This window comes from Drosophila pseudoobscura, chromosome 3 (genome assembly GCF_009870125.1).
Source record: "Drosophila pseudoobscura strain MV-25-SWS-2005 chromosome 3, UCI_Dpse_MV25, whole genome shotgun sequence".
Lineage (NCBI taxonomy): Eukaryota > Metazoa > Arthropoda > Insecta > Diptera > Drosophilidae > Drosophila > Drosophila pseudoobscura.
In genome coordinates, this window is record NC_046680.1 from 11,398,958 (window position 1) to 11,411,399 (window position 12,442).

General features: G+C 38.2%; 3 protein-coding genes and 1 long non-coding RNA gene across 8 annotated transcripts; 3 read left to right on the forward strand and 1 right to left on the reverse strand.

The window, feature by feature from the left end:
• Positions 1 to 166: 166 nt before the first annotated feature.
• Positions 167 to 2,506, forward strand: Rap2l (Ras-associated protein 2-like). The gene is made up of 4 exons (XM_002138454.3): positions 167 to 637; positions 1,611 to 1,748; positions 1,828 to 1,945; positions 2,282 to 2,506. Exons 1-4 carry the CDS (start codon positions 503 to 505, stop codon positions 2,437 to 2,439), a joined length of 549 nt encoding a protein of 182 aa, XP_002138490.1. The 5' UTR covers positions 167 to 502; the 3' UTR covers positions 2,440 to 2,506.
• Positions 2,507 to 3,064: 558 nt separating this feature from the next.
• On the reverse strand, positions 3,065 to 5,681 carry yki (Transcriptional coactivator yki). 2 transcript variants are annotated; one of them, XM_015184318.2, is made up of 5 exons: positions 4,692 to 5,681; positions 4,419 to 4,510; positions 3,670 to 3,825; positions 3,311 to 3,363; positions 3,065 to 3,253 (listed from the first exon to the last, which is right to left on the reverse strand). In XM_015184318.2, exons 1-5 carry the CDS (start codon positions 5,405 to 5,407, stop codon positions 3,149 to 3,151), a joined length of 1,122 nt encoding a protein of 373 aa, XP_015039804.1. In that variant the 5' UTR covers positions 5,408 to 5,681; the 3' UTR covers positions 3,065 to 3,148. The 2 variants fall into 2 exon arrangements, with proteins under 2 accessions (XP_015039804.1, XP_001360893.3); XM_001360856.4 differs by lacking the exon at positions 3,670 to 3,825.
• LOC117183584 (uncharacterized) lies at positions 3,253 to 3,813 on the forward strand. Its single transcript, XR_004468714.1, has 2 exons — positions 3,253 to 3,395; positions 3,459 to 3,813. It is a non-coding gene; the product is annotated as an uncharacterized lncRNA (long non-coding RNA).
• Positions 5,682 to 6,273: 592 nt separating the features above from the next.
• Gpat4 (Glycerol-3-phosphate acyltransferase 4) lies at positions 6,274 to 11,802 on the forward strand. Of its 4 annotated transcripts, XM_033377907.1 has the most exons (7): positions 6,274 to 6,525; positions 7,031 to 7,222; positions 7,307 to 7,549; positions 8,832 to 9,068; positions 10,149 to 10,382; positions 11,025 to 11,281; positions 11,349 to 11,802. In XM_033377907.1, the coding sequence occupies exons 1-7, from the start codon at positions 6,391 to 6,393 to the stop codon at positions 11,644 to 11,646; spliced, it is 1,596 nt and encodes a 531-aa protein (XP_033233798.1). In that variant the 5' UTR covers positions 6,274 to 6,390; the 3' UTR covers positions 11,647 to 11,802. The 4 variants fall into 4 exon arrangements, with proteins under 4 accessions (XP_033233798.1, XP_015039805.1, XP_001360894.2 ...); XM_015184319.2 differs by lacking the exon at positions 10,149 to 10,382 and having other exon boundaries at positions 6,275 to 6,525; XM_001360857.4 differs by lacking the exon at positions 8,832 to 9,068 and having other exon boundaries at positions 6,275 to 6,525.
• The last annotated feature ends 640 nt before the right edge of the window (positions 11,803 to 12,442 follow it).

Below are 12,442 nucleotides of genomic sequence, written 5' to 3' on the forward strand. Positions count from 1 at the left end.
GTTTTCATATTTAATTCTATATTTTCTGGACACAAAAAATCTTTTTAAGCCCATTTTGATTTTAGTTTAAGCAAATCTATCAGTTAAGACTATCGGGGGAGCTCACAAATCTGGGCACACCATCGTGTGCAACTGCCTTAAGATTTTTTCGTTCTAAAACCATTATTTCATTTCCTCCATACATTTGCTCCGTTCCATTTTCAATAAGTGTCAGTGTCATCATTTATCAATTATCATTTCATTATATTTTATAATATAATATGTGTTTGATAAGTATAAAATACAATCCATTGTAAGGATTATGGAATAGTGAACGCCAATTTGTCAACGTATACATGCATTTCATGCACTAACGCGCAATGCCAATCCATCAAAAATATCTTTCTCTGTAAACTGTTTTTTATTTAAATAACATATACATAAATAGTGTACAGTATAAACACGTACAGGGGATACATTTGCATCTATATTATTCGCATCTAATACAAAAACTCGATTAAATATGCGCGAATTTAAAGTTGTTGTGCTCGGATCTGGCGGAGTGGGTAAATCGGCCCTTACCGTTCAATTTGTTTCGGGATGCTTCATTGAAAAGTATGATCCTACAATTGAGGACTTCTATCGCAAGGAAATAGAGGTAAGTAAATTTTCATATGGATATAAAACATAGCAGACATAATTAATTTCTACATGAAACACACACACGAACGCACATGATATGTACATACATATGCGTAATCACAAAAGGCATGCATATACATATGTACGTCTGCTCAAATATATGTATGCATACATATGTTTGTGTGTATTAATGCGAGAATAAATGTACATATTGTTGTTATATATACGTTTATATGCTCATTTAAATGTAAAAATATATGTATATATACACACATATGTATGTAAACAGCGTACATTAATCTACTATGTAATTCATGTATATCCGTGCCCACGGGTGTGTATGTACATATTTACATGCATATGATATGTGCACATTTATGCATACTCGTAGGCGTGGGTGTTAAATCGAGAGGACAGGGTTTTAAAGTCAATTTCAACATCAATTTATGCCGCCGATTCACAATATATTATCCATGTGACATTTATATTTATTTATTTATGGGGCAAATATACAAATTATGCGCCTAAGATTTCGCTAGCATTGCATTCCCTTATAAAATATTGTCCGGATGTTAGGAAAATAGTAAACGCAGGAACATAGTACACACAAAGTACATATTTCATACATATTGTCTTAAGTTTTCGTCTGGCAGGAGGGAGGAGACATTTTCCACAGACAGCACATACCCAGCGATGGGTGGGCGTAAAAATAACCCTTATTAAGGTTGAGTTGAACATTTTCAATCAAATCAAAAGACAGAACTCGTACTATTAAATCAGCACGTACTATTCCCACCCAAACCCCGTTTAAAGGCGTTTAAAGCATTTTTGTGTGTACTTTGCCATTGCATCTGCGCAATTTTAATTTATTTACATTTAGATTGACTACTACGAGTCCGGTCCGCTAGAAAAAATGTACTATAATAGTAATCCATAAATAAAGTGGAATCAGTTTGTAAATATGCATATATTGTTCCTACTATTTACAGGTAGACAGCTCGCCTTGTGTTTTGGAAATATTGGACACAGCAGGAACAGAGCAATTTGCCTCCATGAGAGATCTATATATCAAGAATGGACATGGCTTTATTGTAATGTATTCACTTACGAACCATCAAACATTTCAGGTATTTATAGTTTTACAACATTAAAGATAGTTTCTCTAATATTAATTACTAATATTTTCTCTCTTCTCTTGGCCAACAGGATATTTCTAGTATGAAAAATGTCATCACTCGTGTGAAAGGAAGTCAGCCAGCACCCATCCTACTAGTCGCGAATAAATTTGATTTAGATTGCCAAAGAGAGGTATCCACCGCTGAAGGTAAGCGTACAAATTGAAACAAATCATTAAGAGCTCCTATTTATATCGCAGTCCTGTGCATTTAACTTGATAATCCTTTGAACGTCAAACAATGGCTTCTAAGAATAGACGTACATCATAATAGGTGCTTGCATAAACGATTTAAAAGTTGAGACAGAATAAAGAGATGTGTCTATTAAGAGACTCCTGACACATCCTGAAATTATACCACTCAATATTCGATTATCCCAGAAATGTATTGCTCGTCGTATTGCTTATTAACCATTATTTCTCTCATCCTTCTCACTCCGTATATTCAATTAAACCGCATTTAATTGATTTGAATTTATTTTTTAGGTAATGCCTTGGCACAGCTTTGGGACTGTCCATTTATCGAAGCATCAGCAAAGGATCGGATAAACGTTAATGAAGTATTCGCAACCATTGTTCGCGAGATGAATTTGACGCAGGAGAATCGGCAAAAAAAGAATTACTGTTGTTGTACGCTTTTATAGAAATTTTGTAAGATTGTAAGATTATTATAGTTAAAAATAAAAATACTAATATTTAATAGATAACGAACATGCCAAGAGTGTTGACCATTATTGAAGAAATTATGAGGATGCAATTCAAGTTGAACAAAGCTCAAGACGCCTGCTGTGACTGTGTTAAAGGCGGAGTAGTTTCGCAGGCTTCTTCGACAGCCCCCTGTCTTCTATACTCATCAGGATGCCAGATCCTGCAGATTGGATATCATTACGGAACGATTACATATTTCTTTGGGCTCGACAACTCCCACTTCCGTCGCATGCGGAAGCCCTCACCCCAGTCTTCACTGCGATACAAATTCTGCTTCAGAAGAGAGGGGGTGATGTGTTCTTCAGAATGAGTCACTGCTGCTGACCACGCCTATGGTCTACTCAACCATAATCAGATCAGTGCAATCGACAAACCAACGAAGAGCCATCGGTAGTAATGCTTGCTGCCAGAATTATCTGGTGCAGTTTTCTGCAATCTTGGGGCATGTGGGGGAGCATAGCAGAGCGCACAGTTTTATGACAATCATGACTCATATTCGTACGTTTTAAATGAATGCACAACACACACCAGACAAGCTTCAATAATGTGTATAGAAATAAATACTATAAAATTTGAAAAATATTTAATTTAGAATAATACAAAATATAAAACTTTTAGGTCTAATACAGTTTGTATACATGTGAATTAGTTTATTTTATACCATTCCAAATCGTCTGGTTTGTGGGAAGACGGCGGATTCACAATGGTCTGTGCGTCGTTGAACAAATTAGTGCATATATTATCTTCAATCTGAAAACACACACCGAACATATAGTGCCAGTACTATCTGATAGATCAGTTACATACCTGTAGGGATGACACTAAGTTATCTGGGCAGTCAAGCCCAGTAAGTCCAGATTCTGGAAAAAAAGAAAAACAGATGGGGAAACAGGTGTGAATATACGTTTGTACGAGTACATATGTATGTATTTTATTGTTTATTCAACCTAATCAGCTTTTTACTTCACTTCGAAACTGTCTCAAAAATCCGCACAAAAGAGCCTTGGGAATGACGCGAATTTACCCCAACCCCCACAGAAGATCCACGATATCATTTGTTATCTTGAGATAGATAACTGATAGCGAAACAGATCCCATGGACTTGGACGAGGAATATTCTATTCCCTATGGTATACGCTAGTGTGTTATGGTGGAACAAGACTTACGCATTCTGGGATCAATCCATGAAGTCGTTCGATCAATGTGATTTATAAAATATATATCTCCGGAATCAGTAACTGCCTGTTCCCAACCATCCGGCAGTGGACCCAAGCTGTTAGCAATAGTCGATGTGGTAGTTTGTTTTGTAGTTTGCAAAACATCTATTAAACAAAAACAATGTATTACAAACCAAAATAAATTAAAAGCAAAACAAAAGCGGAATTCTATCTGGAATTGGATGTGGCCTGGCGCCCTTTGAAAATAACAAGTACGCGTGTTAATTGGGGGAAACATAATTCGGAACATGTAATAATAGGACGAATTCACGAATACGCTAAACCAAAGAACACCCGTTCTAAGGCCCATCTGTTGGGCCATCTATTATTGGGACTTCTCGTGCGGGAACTGCATCGCATCGCGCTTCTCTTTTATGTGACTCTACCATATCTCTGCTAACTCTCTTAGAGTCCACTGCAGAAGAATGTTTTCTGGGGTTCAGAGGATAGTGTAGATAAAGTTTTCTAACGAAACCCTTTCATTAAAAATGGCATACATGAATGATCTGGGTTTATTAACAGTCAGTTGCCATGTGTACAGTCGAAGCTTGATTTATTTTCGGTTCTCTACTGAGCTGCCCCTGCCCTTTCCTTTCTTTTCCTTTCCACGCAGGGGTTAGTGAGATCGAACGGTTCGAAATTAAACGAAAGCATCAGTACATTTCTAGCCCCGATTGAAATTCGGATTTAAGACCTACCGCTTTGCTTGATTCGTTCGGCCATTAGGCGCTGCTGCTGTTGGCGATATTGAATTCTTGGATCTTCCCATTGCGTAGATTTTGTTGTATGACTGAAAGTAAATGCAAATGAATCAGATTTCTATATGTTAATGATCTAAAAGCGTGTTTAGAATTAAATTCAAGGATGGGCCATTATAATTATAAAACGGATATAATTTTATACACATATCTCGTAGATCCATAGTGTCATTCAATACATGTGTACATATGGGTGTATTTGTGATAACTTACTTCAAGTAATAAATCTGGCCATCATTAGTTTTTGCCTGCTCCCAACCTGGTGGCAATGCTCCCAGTTGGCTTTGCAACTGGATGGGGCTTACCACATCGTACGATCGCTGCTTTTTATGCACTGTTTGCGTGGACATGGGCATGTCCTGGCCCCCCATGCAGGTATTCATGCCATCTAGCTCAATATTGTTGGCAGCACTGTTGGGGAACTCGGCACTGTTCTCGGGATACGTCGGTCCTTGGCCGCTGGGCCCCGGATTGGCGTCGCTCCTGGAGCGCACGTTGTAGTTCTGCTGCAATGAGGCTGGGCTGCTGCGAGCGCGAAAGTGATGTATCGCCAGGCGGCTTTGTTGTGATGGCTGGATCTGTGAGATGGCTGGCTGCTGCACGTCCACGGGCTGCGCAGTTTTGTTAATATTGGATTGGGAGCCTGCGTCGTATGTGGAGTCCGCACTGTTTGCTCGCGAGTGCGAGGGGGCTGGTGGCGTGAAAAAGGAATTTGGAAGCTTCCGCATGCGAAAGGGGAGCTGTAAAGGGCGTTTTGCATCTCCGGGATTCAACACGCTATCGAATAGGGCCTGCAAATTATCATCTGTATCTTGATTCACGCGAACAACCAAGTTGTTGGACGACTTAATGGGCGAGAGCATATCCTCATCGTCGATTTCTTTCTCGATTATGCTGTTTGTATTGCTTGTAGACATCGTCGTTAACATAAAAAGAACACTTATCTTATTGTACAAATGTAACTAATTAAAATTATTTTCAATCATGTATGCGCATATATATATGTTCATCCATATATGTATCACTCCGTCATTATAGGCAAATGTATAACATTAAATTGTTAAATTAAAATTAAACTTCGTTGCAATAAATAATAGTAATAATAATAATTCAATGGAACTGCCAACATAAAACAAACACACTTCGGGAACACCATCCAGCACGCTTTGTCAACATTTTAGTATTCGATTACCTTATATCGATATAGTACACTGAAATAAATGTGACCGAATATCTGGAAATAAAAATTATATTAAATTTAAATTCAAATATTTATGCAAAATGTGAGTTCCTGGCTCGTATATAATGATTAATAATTAATAATGATTATAGTGATGGGAGGCAATAAAGTTGAAGCTCTGAAATCTTACGGCAGGGCAAGCAGTGTGAGCGAGATAAATATATGAGCTAGGATCTGATAGTGCTGCAGCTATCGACTGTCATGGATGTACATATGTCATTATATTTCATTTCTATATATGTCGTTTCTAATCGAGCTGGTGGCAGCGCAACTGTAGATTTGATCAGCTGTGTGTGCTGGAAAAAAACCTTTTGTCGCAAATAGTACGACTCTTGCACTCTAGATTTGACTTGAAGTCTAACACCCTTGAAAAGAGCTGGCAATATGAATGTTAAACGCGAGTATTTTTTTATTGATCCAGTTTATTTTTAAGAAAGTTTAAATTAATATTGATACAAAATATTTACAATTAATCATTTTAACTATCGCATCACAGTGAACATTCAATAGTGGCAGTAAATATCGGCGTTCAGTGCTTTCCTTGTAATCGAGTGTGCCACACAATCGAATATCGATTACTTCTATGATTGTATATAAAGAAAGACAAGGGTTCTCAACTTTTCTTAATATTTTAAGTCTCAAGGAATTAATGTAGAATCAAGCAAATGTAAAATGATCTTCGAATTACTTAATATATTCTGGATACCTTTTGCTGGATTCATATCGTTTCTGATATTCATATCAGCAATCAACAAATCCATCGGCGTCCGGAGGGCATATGTAAATCTTCTTTTAAGGATATTTGAGGTAAATTTGTTGTGCCAGTGACACCCAACCACCCATCGACATATTAACAGCCATTAATTTCGTGCTCGTACCTTCAGTTGATTGCCCCTGTCATGGCCAACTGATAGTTAGCTATTCCAAAGTCCATAAATATAGTCAGCCTAAAGTACATGCATACATTGATACGCACAGGCGAGCCAATATGCAGAGGCCATACCGATGTATGCTAAAAGGTGTTATTTTATTGTAATTTTAAAGGCTTTCGGCTGTATTCAGACTAGTTATGAAACTGGACAGCTTTTTCTTTGAACACACCTACCTATGTATATGTTCATGTAAGAGTTGCTACGAGCTTATCTTTATGGTCGGTCGGTCGGTCAGGTCAGCCATCGAAAGAACTGTTGTTATGTTATCAACCTGTTTCCTTCTGCTTTCATAACTGTTAACTCTTTGCCCCATCTATAGATAAAGGTCCCAGACATGAAATTAATGTATTATTTTATCTTTTATATTATCGAATTTTCAGTATGGTCGAGTTAGCATAGAGCATCAACAGCTTTCCCAAAATAATCTTAAGACTGACGATACAAATTCAGTGCAGTTCGTCGATAATGCCGATTCCAAGGAAAGTACAAATGGAACAACAATAACCAGAGATGCAGTACTTCTTCCACAACCTCAAGAGCCTGCGCCAGAAAAGCCAGCGTCCTCAAAAAAGGTACAAGAGGTCATCCGATGCCTTTTCTTGTCTATTATAACCGCTAGACGAAACATCTTTATCTCAATTGTTGTTTTTATTCAGGAAGAAATTACCTTTGACTTTGAAAAATGTCTGGACTACTTGAAGTCCGGAGTGGAGTCCATAATTGAAGATGATGTGACATCCCGTTTCGAGGCGGAGGAGCTGAAAAGCTGGAACATGCTGACACGCACCAACAGACACCACGAATTTATATCCTGGAAGATAACGCTCATTTGGATGGTTGGATTTTTTGTGCGATATGTATTCTTAATGCCATTGCGTGTATTAGTTTGCTTTGTTGGTGTAAGTATAAACTTTTATGTATGTTTGTTGTACAGCAAATACTTAAAAGTGGCTAGGATTCCCTTGCCTTCGATTATGAATTGACAAACATAAAGTGTTGGTATAACTATTCGTATGCAAGTGAATCAACGCAACAAGCGATTAATTCAAGCTGTTAGGGATACTTTACCTTATGCTATCCCAGGGACAAAACTGTCACAGCAAGTACTAGGCAGCAATGCATTCTTGCGAAAGACAGAAACCGATAGTAAGTTGCCTCAAATGTAACATATTTTACTCTGGAGCCACCGTTCTATAGCTGTTAGCTTATGTGTTCCATATGGGAACCCATTCGTCTATTTATTAGTAGTAAACTCCAAAAATTTATCGCGTTTCACAAATAACATTCGTGGAATGTGGAAAGTGTTGGGTCATCGACGTTAGTTCCCCTGAATAAAGCTACAAGTTCTTTGGGCATCAGGTATGATAATAAAAACGTCCTTACGTGGAATCAGAATATTTAATTTGCTTATGTTGCACCCATATCGACGATATTCGCTGGAAGTTGGTACGCTCTGGATATTTTAGTCCAGAAATTGGGATGTCCTTGCTCCCAACTGCTCTCATCATGACGTGGCACATTGATGCTTGACACGAACACGCGAAGAAAATGCTCCAAAAGAGAATGCCGGAGAATTATGCATAAAAACAACATAGTACGAGTGTCGCAGCACATTCATGCATGACACGCACAAGTGAATGCGGCAAAAGATAATGCCTGGGAGTTGCAAAAACCAACATACATGGCGCGTGCATGACGCAGCACATTGATGCTTGACTCGAGTTTGGCTGAGAAGGGTTTTTTGTTGTTGTTCAAAAAGCCAACCCACCGCTGTTTAAGTCCATTAAAGGGGTCAAAAACTGGGACGTGATAAAAAATAAAGTCCTAGTAGGAGTACTAAAATTGATGAATTGTCTTAAGCTTTAATCTTGTAATGAAACTTTTGTTAAACCACTTCTTATGTCGCTTAAAAATAGTTATGTTTATTCAGTTTTGATTTTGTACAGAGCTCTGATTACTCGTACTATTTGTGCTAAGCATTATTTGTAGCATTCTAGCTTTGTTTTCTCAACATAATTGCGTAGAGTATACGAGTACGTACGAGTATATTGTAATCCTTTGCTGTGTTGCAATATTTTAGACGTTCTTTTTAAGATCTTGTGTTTGATTTGATTGTTTGATATTGTTATGTGCCTGTATTTATTATTTAACATTTCTCTAATACAAATATTTGATTCCTAGGTTTTATTTGCAGTTTTAACAAACTCTATTGTGGCTCTAATACCCAATCGATTTTTGCGGCTCCTTTTAGCGGACTTATCGTTTAAAATTACGTTCCGTCTTATAGCAAGTTCTTTGTCATCCCTTATTAAGTTTCATAATAAACAATACAGGCCCACCAGATCCGGGTTTTGTGTAGCAAATCATACCTCTCCATTGGACGTGGCAATACTATCGACAGACCGTACCTTTTCTTTGGTGAGAAAGAAGTTTTATATTTACTGCTACATATAAAAATGGATTGATTTTAATTGTATAATTCATGCATGTAACCCCGAACTCTAAACTCTCGTCCATCTCTTCAATGGTACATTCATATCTTTCGTAAATGCACTCAATCTCAATTCTCAATCCCATTCTCAGCAGACAGGCTATCCTTCCGTCCCTCCCTGGGTACGAGTACCTATGGATTTGCAGAACGTAGCTCTCTCTTGCTCATACAAACATACTATTTATTCAGTAAGCGGTAGTAATACATACCTGAAATGTACCAGTATTTGTACGTTTTGATAACCCCTCGGGTATAACATTGTGACGAAACCTCTTATCTAACGATAATTCCATCATTTATTACACCTGGTGACTAGTTAAGACCTTAATATGCGTCTGGGAAAAGCACCGGCCGACTATTCGAGAATTCATGCATGAATTTAATTAGAATAAGTTCAGTTTTATGTGTAGTATTATTCTATGTTTCTGTATTCGTATCTTGGCTTTTGTCATTGTCTTCGCGTAGTTGCGCATCTGTATGTACTTTTAAGTTTTGTTTACATTTTGATTGCCACAGCGCTTATTTCTTAGCACAGTTAAGAATCAGGTAAGAGGAGCGAATATATTTAATTTATTACTACCATTTAGTTAATGATTTTACGTTGAGTACTCCTAAAGTGGGCTCGTTTCTCTGCCGTGTCCATTTGGTCAGCTTCCACGCTGATTTTTTGGGATGTTTGCTTGGGTTGATTGTACCGACTGATTCCACTGAACTGATGCGTGATTCGGAAGAATTCTATACATATTGTTGATAAACATACGTGGAAGATTGCAAGAAACTTGGATACATCGCTGGTCTATGGGCCTATGGGTCCCTGGGAATGTTCTCTCTCTCACCTCCAATGCGTTTTTCACTTTTGTAGGAGTTTAGTTCCCCCTTAAACATTGAGCAAGCAAAGGTATTCCAGCAAACCTCCACACAACACACACAACAACACTTTTTACTTGAATGCAATGCCCTGCCAAAATATTACCATAATATTACTTTAATATTTTATGCCATCTTAGGTAGTATGGCTTACAGTGTGTACGGCCGCTGTGGGCTATCTGAAGGAGGGACAAACAAAGCGTGCTATCGTGAATTTAGTACTGGGGACATGCTTTGGTGTCCTGTCCAGTGCGATTTCAGCAGTTATAACATACCATAATGAGGAGAATCGCCCGTTGTCTGGCATTTGCGTCGCAAATCATACCAGCCCCATCGATGTGCTGGTGCTGATGTGTGACTCGACCTATTCTCTGGTAAGGCAATTTTTAGACCTAAAGGATACTAACTATTGTATGGAAACACTTGTGAATTCCGTTTCGTTTCTAATTACACTACAACTTTTTTAAGTTTTCAAGTTCTGTAAAGTACATAAAAACCCCCGTAGTGGAATGGTAGATGTATAAGCAGAGAGCCCTTATTTCTTCTCCCTTCCTTTGTTGTACATACTAATTATTATTCTTTCCTAAAATTAATAGTTTTTTTTTGTTGTTGGAATGCGGTTGGTTTGAAAGCTGTTGCCAATCAAGAACCAATGTTATGGGACTGCTGTAACGTTCAGTCATTAAACGTGACCTGAGCTTCTGTGTGAGAGCTGTTTAGACTTTTCTTTTTTCTTATTCTTAGGTTCAGTACTATACGAGTCAGCTTTTATAATGGTTTATCCCAATTCTCGGGCATTCATACCATTAAAATTAAGGTTATATGTATATTCCTAATTAATGTTGACATTCCTCGCCTCGCACACATGTAGGTACTAATTTACTAATACTTTCTTGGTTGATGATGCTTGATTATTGTTTTAATGTTTGGTTTTTGGAATTTTGTATGTTGTCTGCTTGGTGAAAGAGTCTCTCCATTTGCAGGCACATTAAACAGTTTCTCCAAATATATTTCAGATTGGCCAACGTCATGGCGGCTTTCTTGGCGTCCTCCAAAGGGCACTGGCCAGAGCGTCGCCCCACATTTGGTTTGAGAGAGGCGAGGCAAAGGACCGTCACTTGGTCGCCGAGAGGCTAAAGCAGCATGTTTCGGACCCAAACAATCCACCAATTCTTATATTCCCGGAGGGAACATGCATCAACAACACATCCGTAATGCAATTTAAAAAGGGAAGCTTTGAAGTCGGCGGTGTCATATATCCGGTGGCCATAAAGTGCGTACAGTAGCAGATCTGTTGGAAGAATACAATTATGATAATCTCTTGCTCTTTGTTTCTTAAGGTACGATCCGCGATTTGGCGATGCTTTCTGGAACAGCGCAAAGTATTCGATGATGCAGTATCTTTACATGATGATGACGTCATGGGCAATCGTATGCGATGTCTGGTACCTCCCGCCGATGTACAGACAGGATGGAGAGTCCGCGATTGATTTCGCGAACCGTGTGAAGGGTGTTATTGCAAAGCAGGGAGGCTTAATTGATCTTGTCTGGGACGGACAATTGAAGAGGATGAAACCAAAAAAAGAGTGGAGGGAAATTCAGCAGGTTGAATTTGCGAATCGTTTGAAGGCGGAATGATAATAATTTTAATGATAATGAAAATACTTCTACAGTGACTGTAATTTACATACATATACATAATTCGTACATACATAATTTTTTTCTTATTTGTAATATGTATAAATTACGATTAATTATTGCATGGTTTAAATAAAAGATGAAGTCAAATGTAAATAGCTATTCGTACGAGTATATAAACTGATTAAATTATATTTGATATACTGGTAACCCAGCAAACCAATGTTTATCTCATCTTAAGACGAGTAGTCTGTTACCTTGATGCGAGCCAAGCCGAACTGTGACAATCATTGATTTCTTTGTTATGTTAAAGCGCTAAGGCAGGTGGGGTCGTCGCGCTTTTTCTCACAGCAATCCCGTACAGAAAGCGACTTCACTCGAAGACTTTTTTGAAGGTGAGGCCCAGGCTGGTCAAAAAACTGCTACCAGGTCAACGCCCGCTTAAGTTTCTTGAATATTGATATTCTATCATATTGATAGGATAGGTGGTTTAATTGGGAGTAGTAGGGGGGCATTGTCATAATAAGAGAGTACTCGGCTGTCGACAAAAATTCCTAATAGTTAATGAGCACACCTCGTTCTAGGCACCGTTTTGGGGCGGAATCAAATTGTAAACGCTTTCAGATGCGTGGTATATTCAATACTTTTTCAGTTCCGAGCACAAGCAGAGCAGAATGTGTTTGTTTTTGTTTTACCTCACGAGTCATACCCGTAGATCGGATCGTAGATCTGGCCTTCATAAATTGTTAGGCTCATTGCCAATCGCAATTGAGCGATTTACAATTAATAAATACAT

Bases quoted from the DNA above. Each gene is read 5' to 3' on its own strand.
- Gpat4 (XM_033377907.1), top strand. From the start codon at position 6,391: ATGATCTTCGAATTACTTAATATATTCTGGATACCTTTTGCTGGATTC. The intron at 7,550-8,831 runs GTAAGTATAAAC...TTTGATTCCTAG, and splicing joins TATTAGTTTGCTTTGTTGGT to GTTTTATTTGCAGTTTTAAC. The intron at 11,282-11,348 runs GTGCGTACAGTA...TTGTTTCTTAAG, and splicing joins ATATATCCGGTGGCCATAAA to GTACGATCCGCGATTTGGCG.
- Rap2l (XM_002138454.3), top strand. From the start codon at position 503: ATGCGCGAATTTAAAGTTGTTGTGCTCGGATCTGGCGGAGTGGGTAAA. The intron at 638-1,610 runs GTAAGTAAATTT...TACTATTTACAG, and splicing joins TCTATCGCAAGGAAATAGAG to GTAGACAGCTCGCCTTGTGT. The intron at 1,749-1,827 runs GTATTTATAGTT...CTTGGCCAACAG, and splicing joins CGAACCATCAAACATTTCAG to GATATTTCTAGTATGAAAAA.
- yki (XM_015184318.2), bottom strand. From the start codon at position 5,407: ATGTTAACGACGATGTCTACAAGCAATACAAACAGCATAATCGAGAAA. The intron at 3,826-4,418 runs GTAGGTCTTAAA...TTTGTTTAATAG, and splicing joins CGAACGAATCAAGCAAAGCG to ATGTTTTGCAAACTACAAAA. The intron at 3,364-3,669 runs GTAAGTCTTGTT...CTTTTTTTCCAG, and splicing joins ATGGATTGATCCCAGAATGC to AATCTGGACTTACTGGGCTT.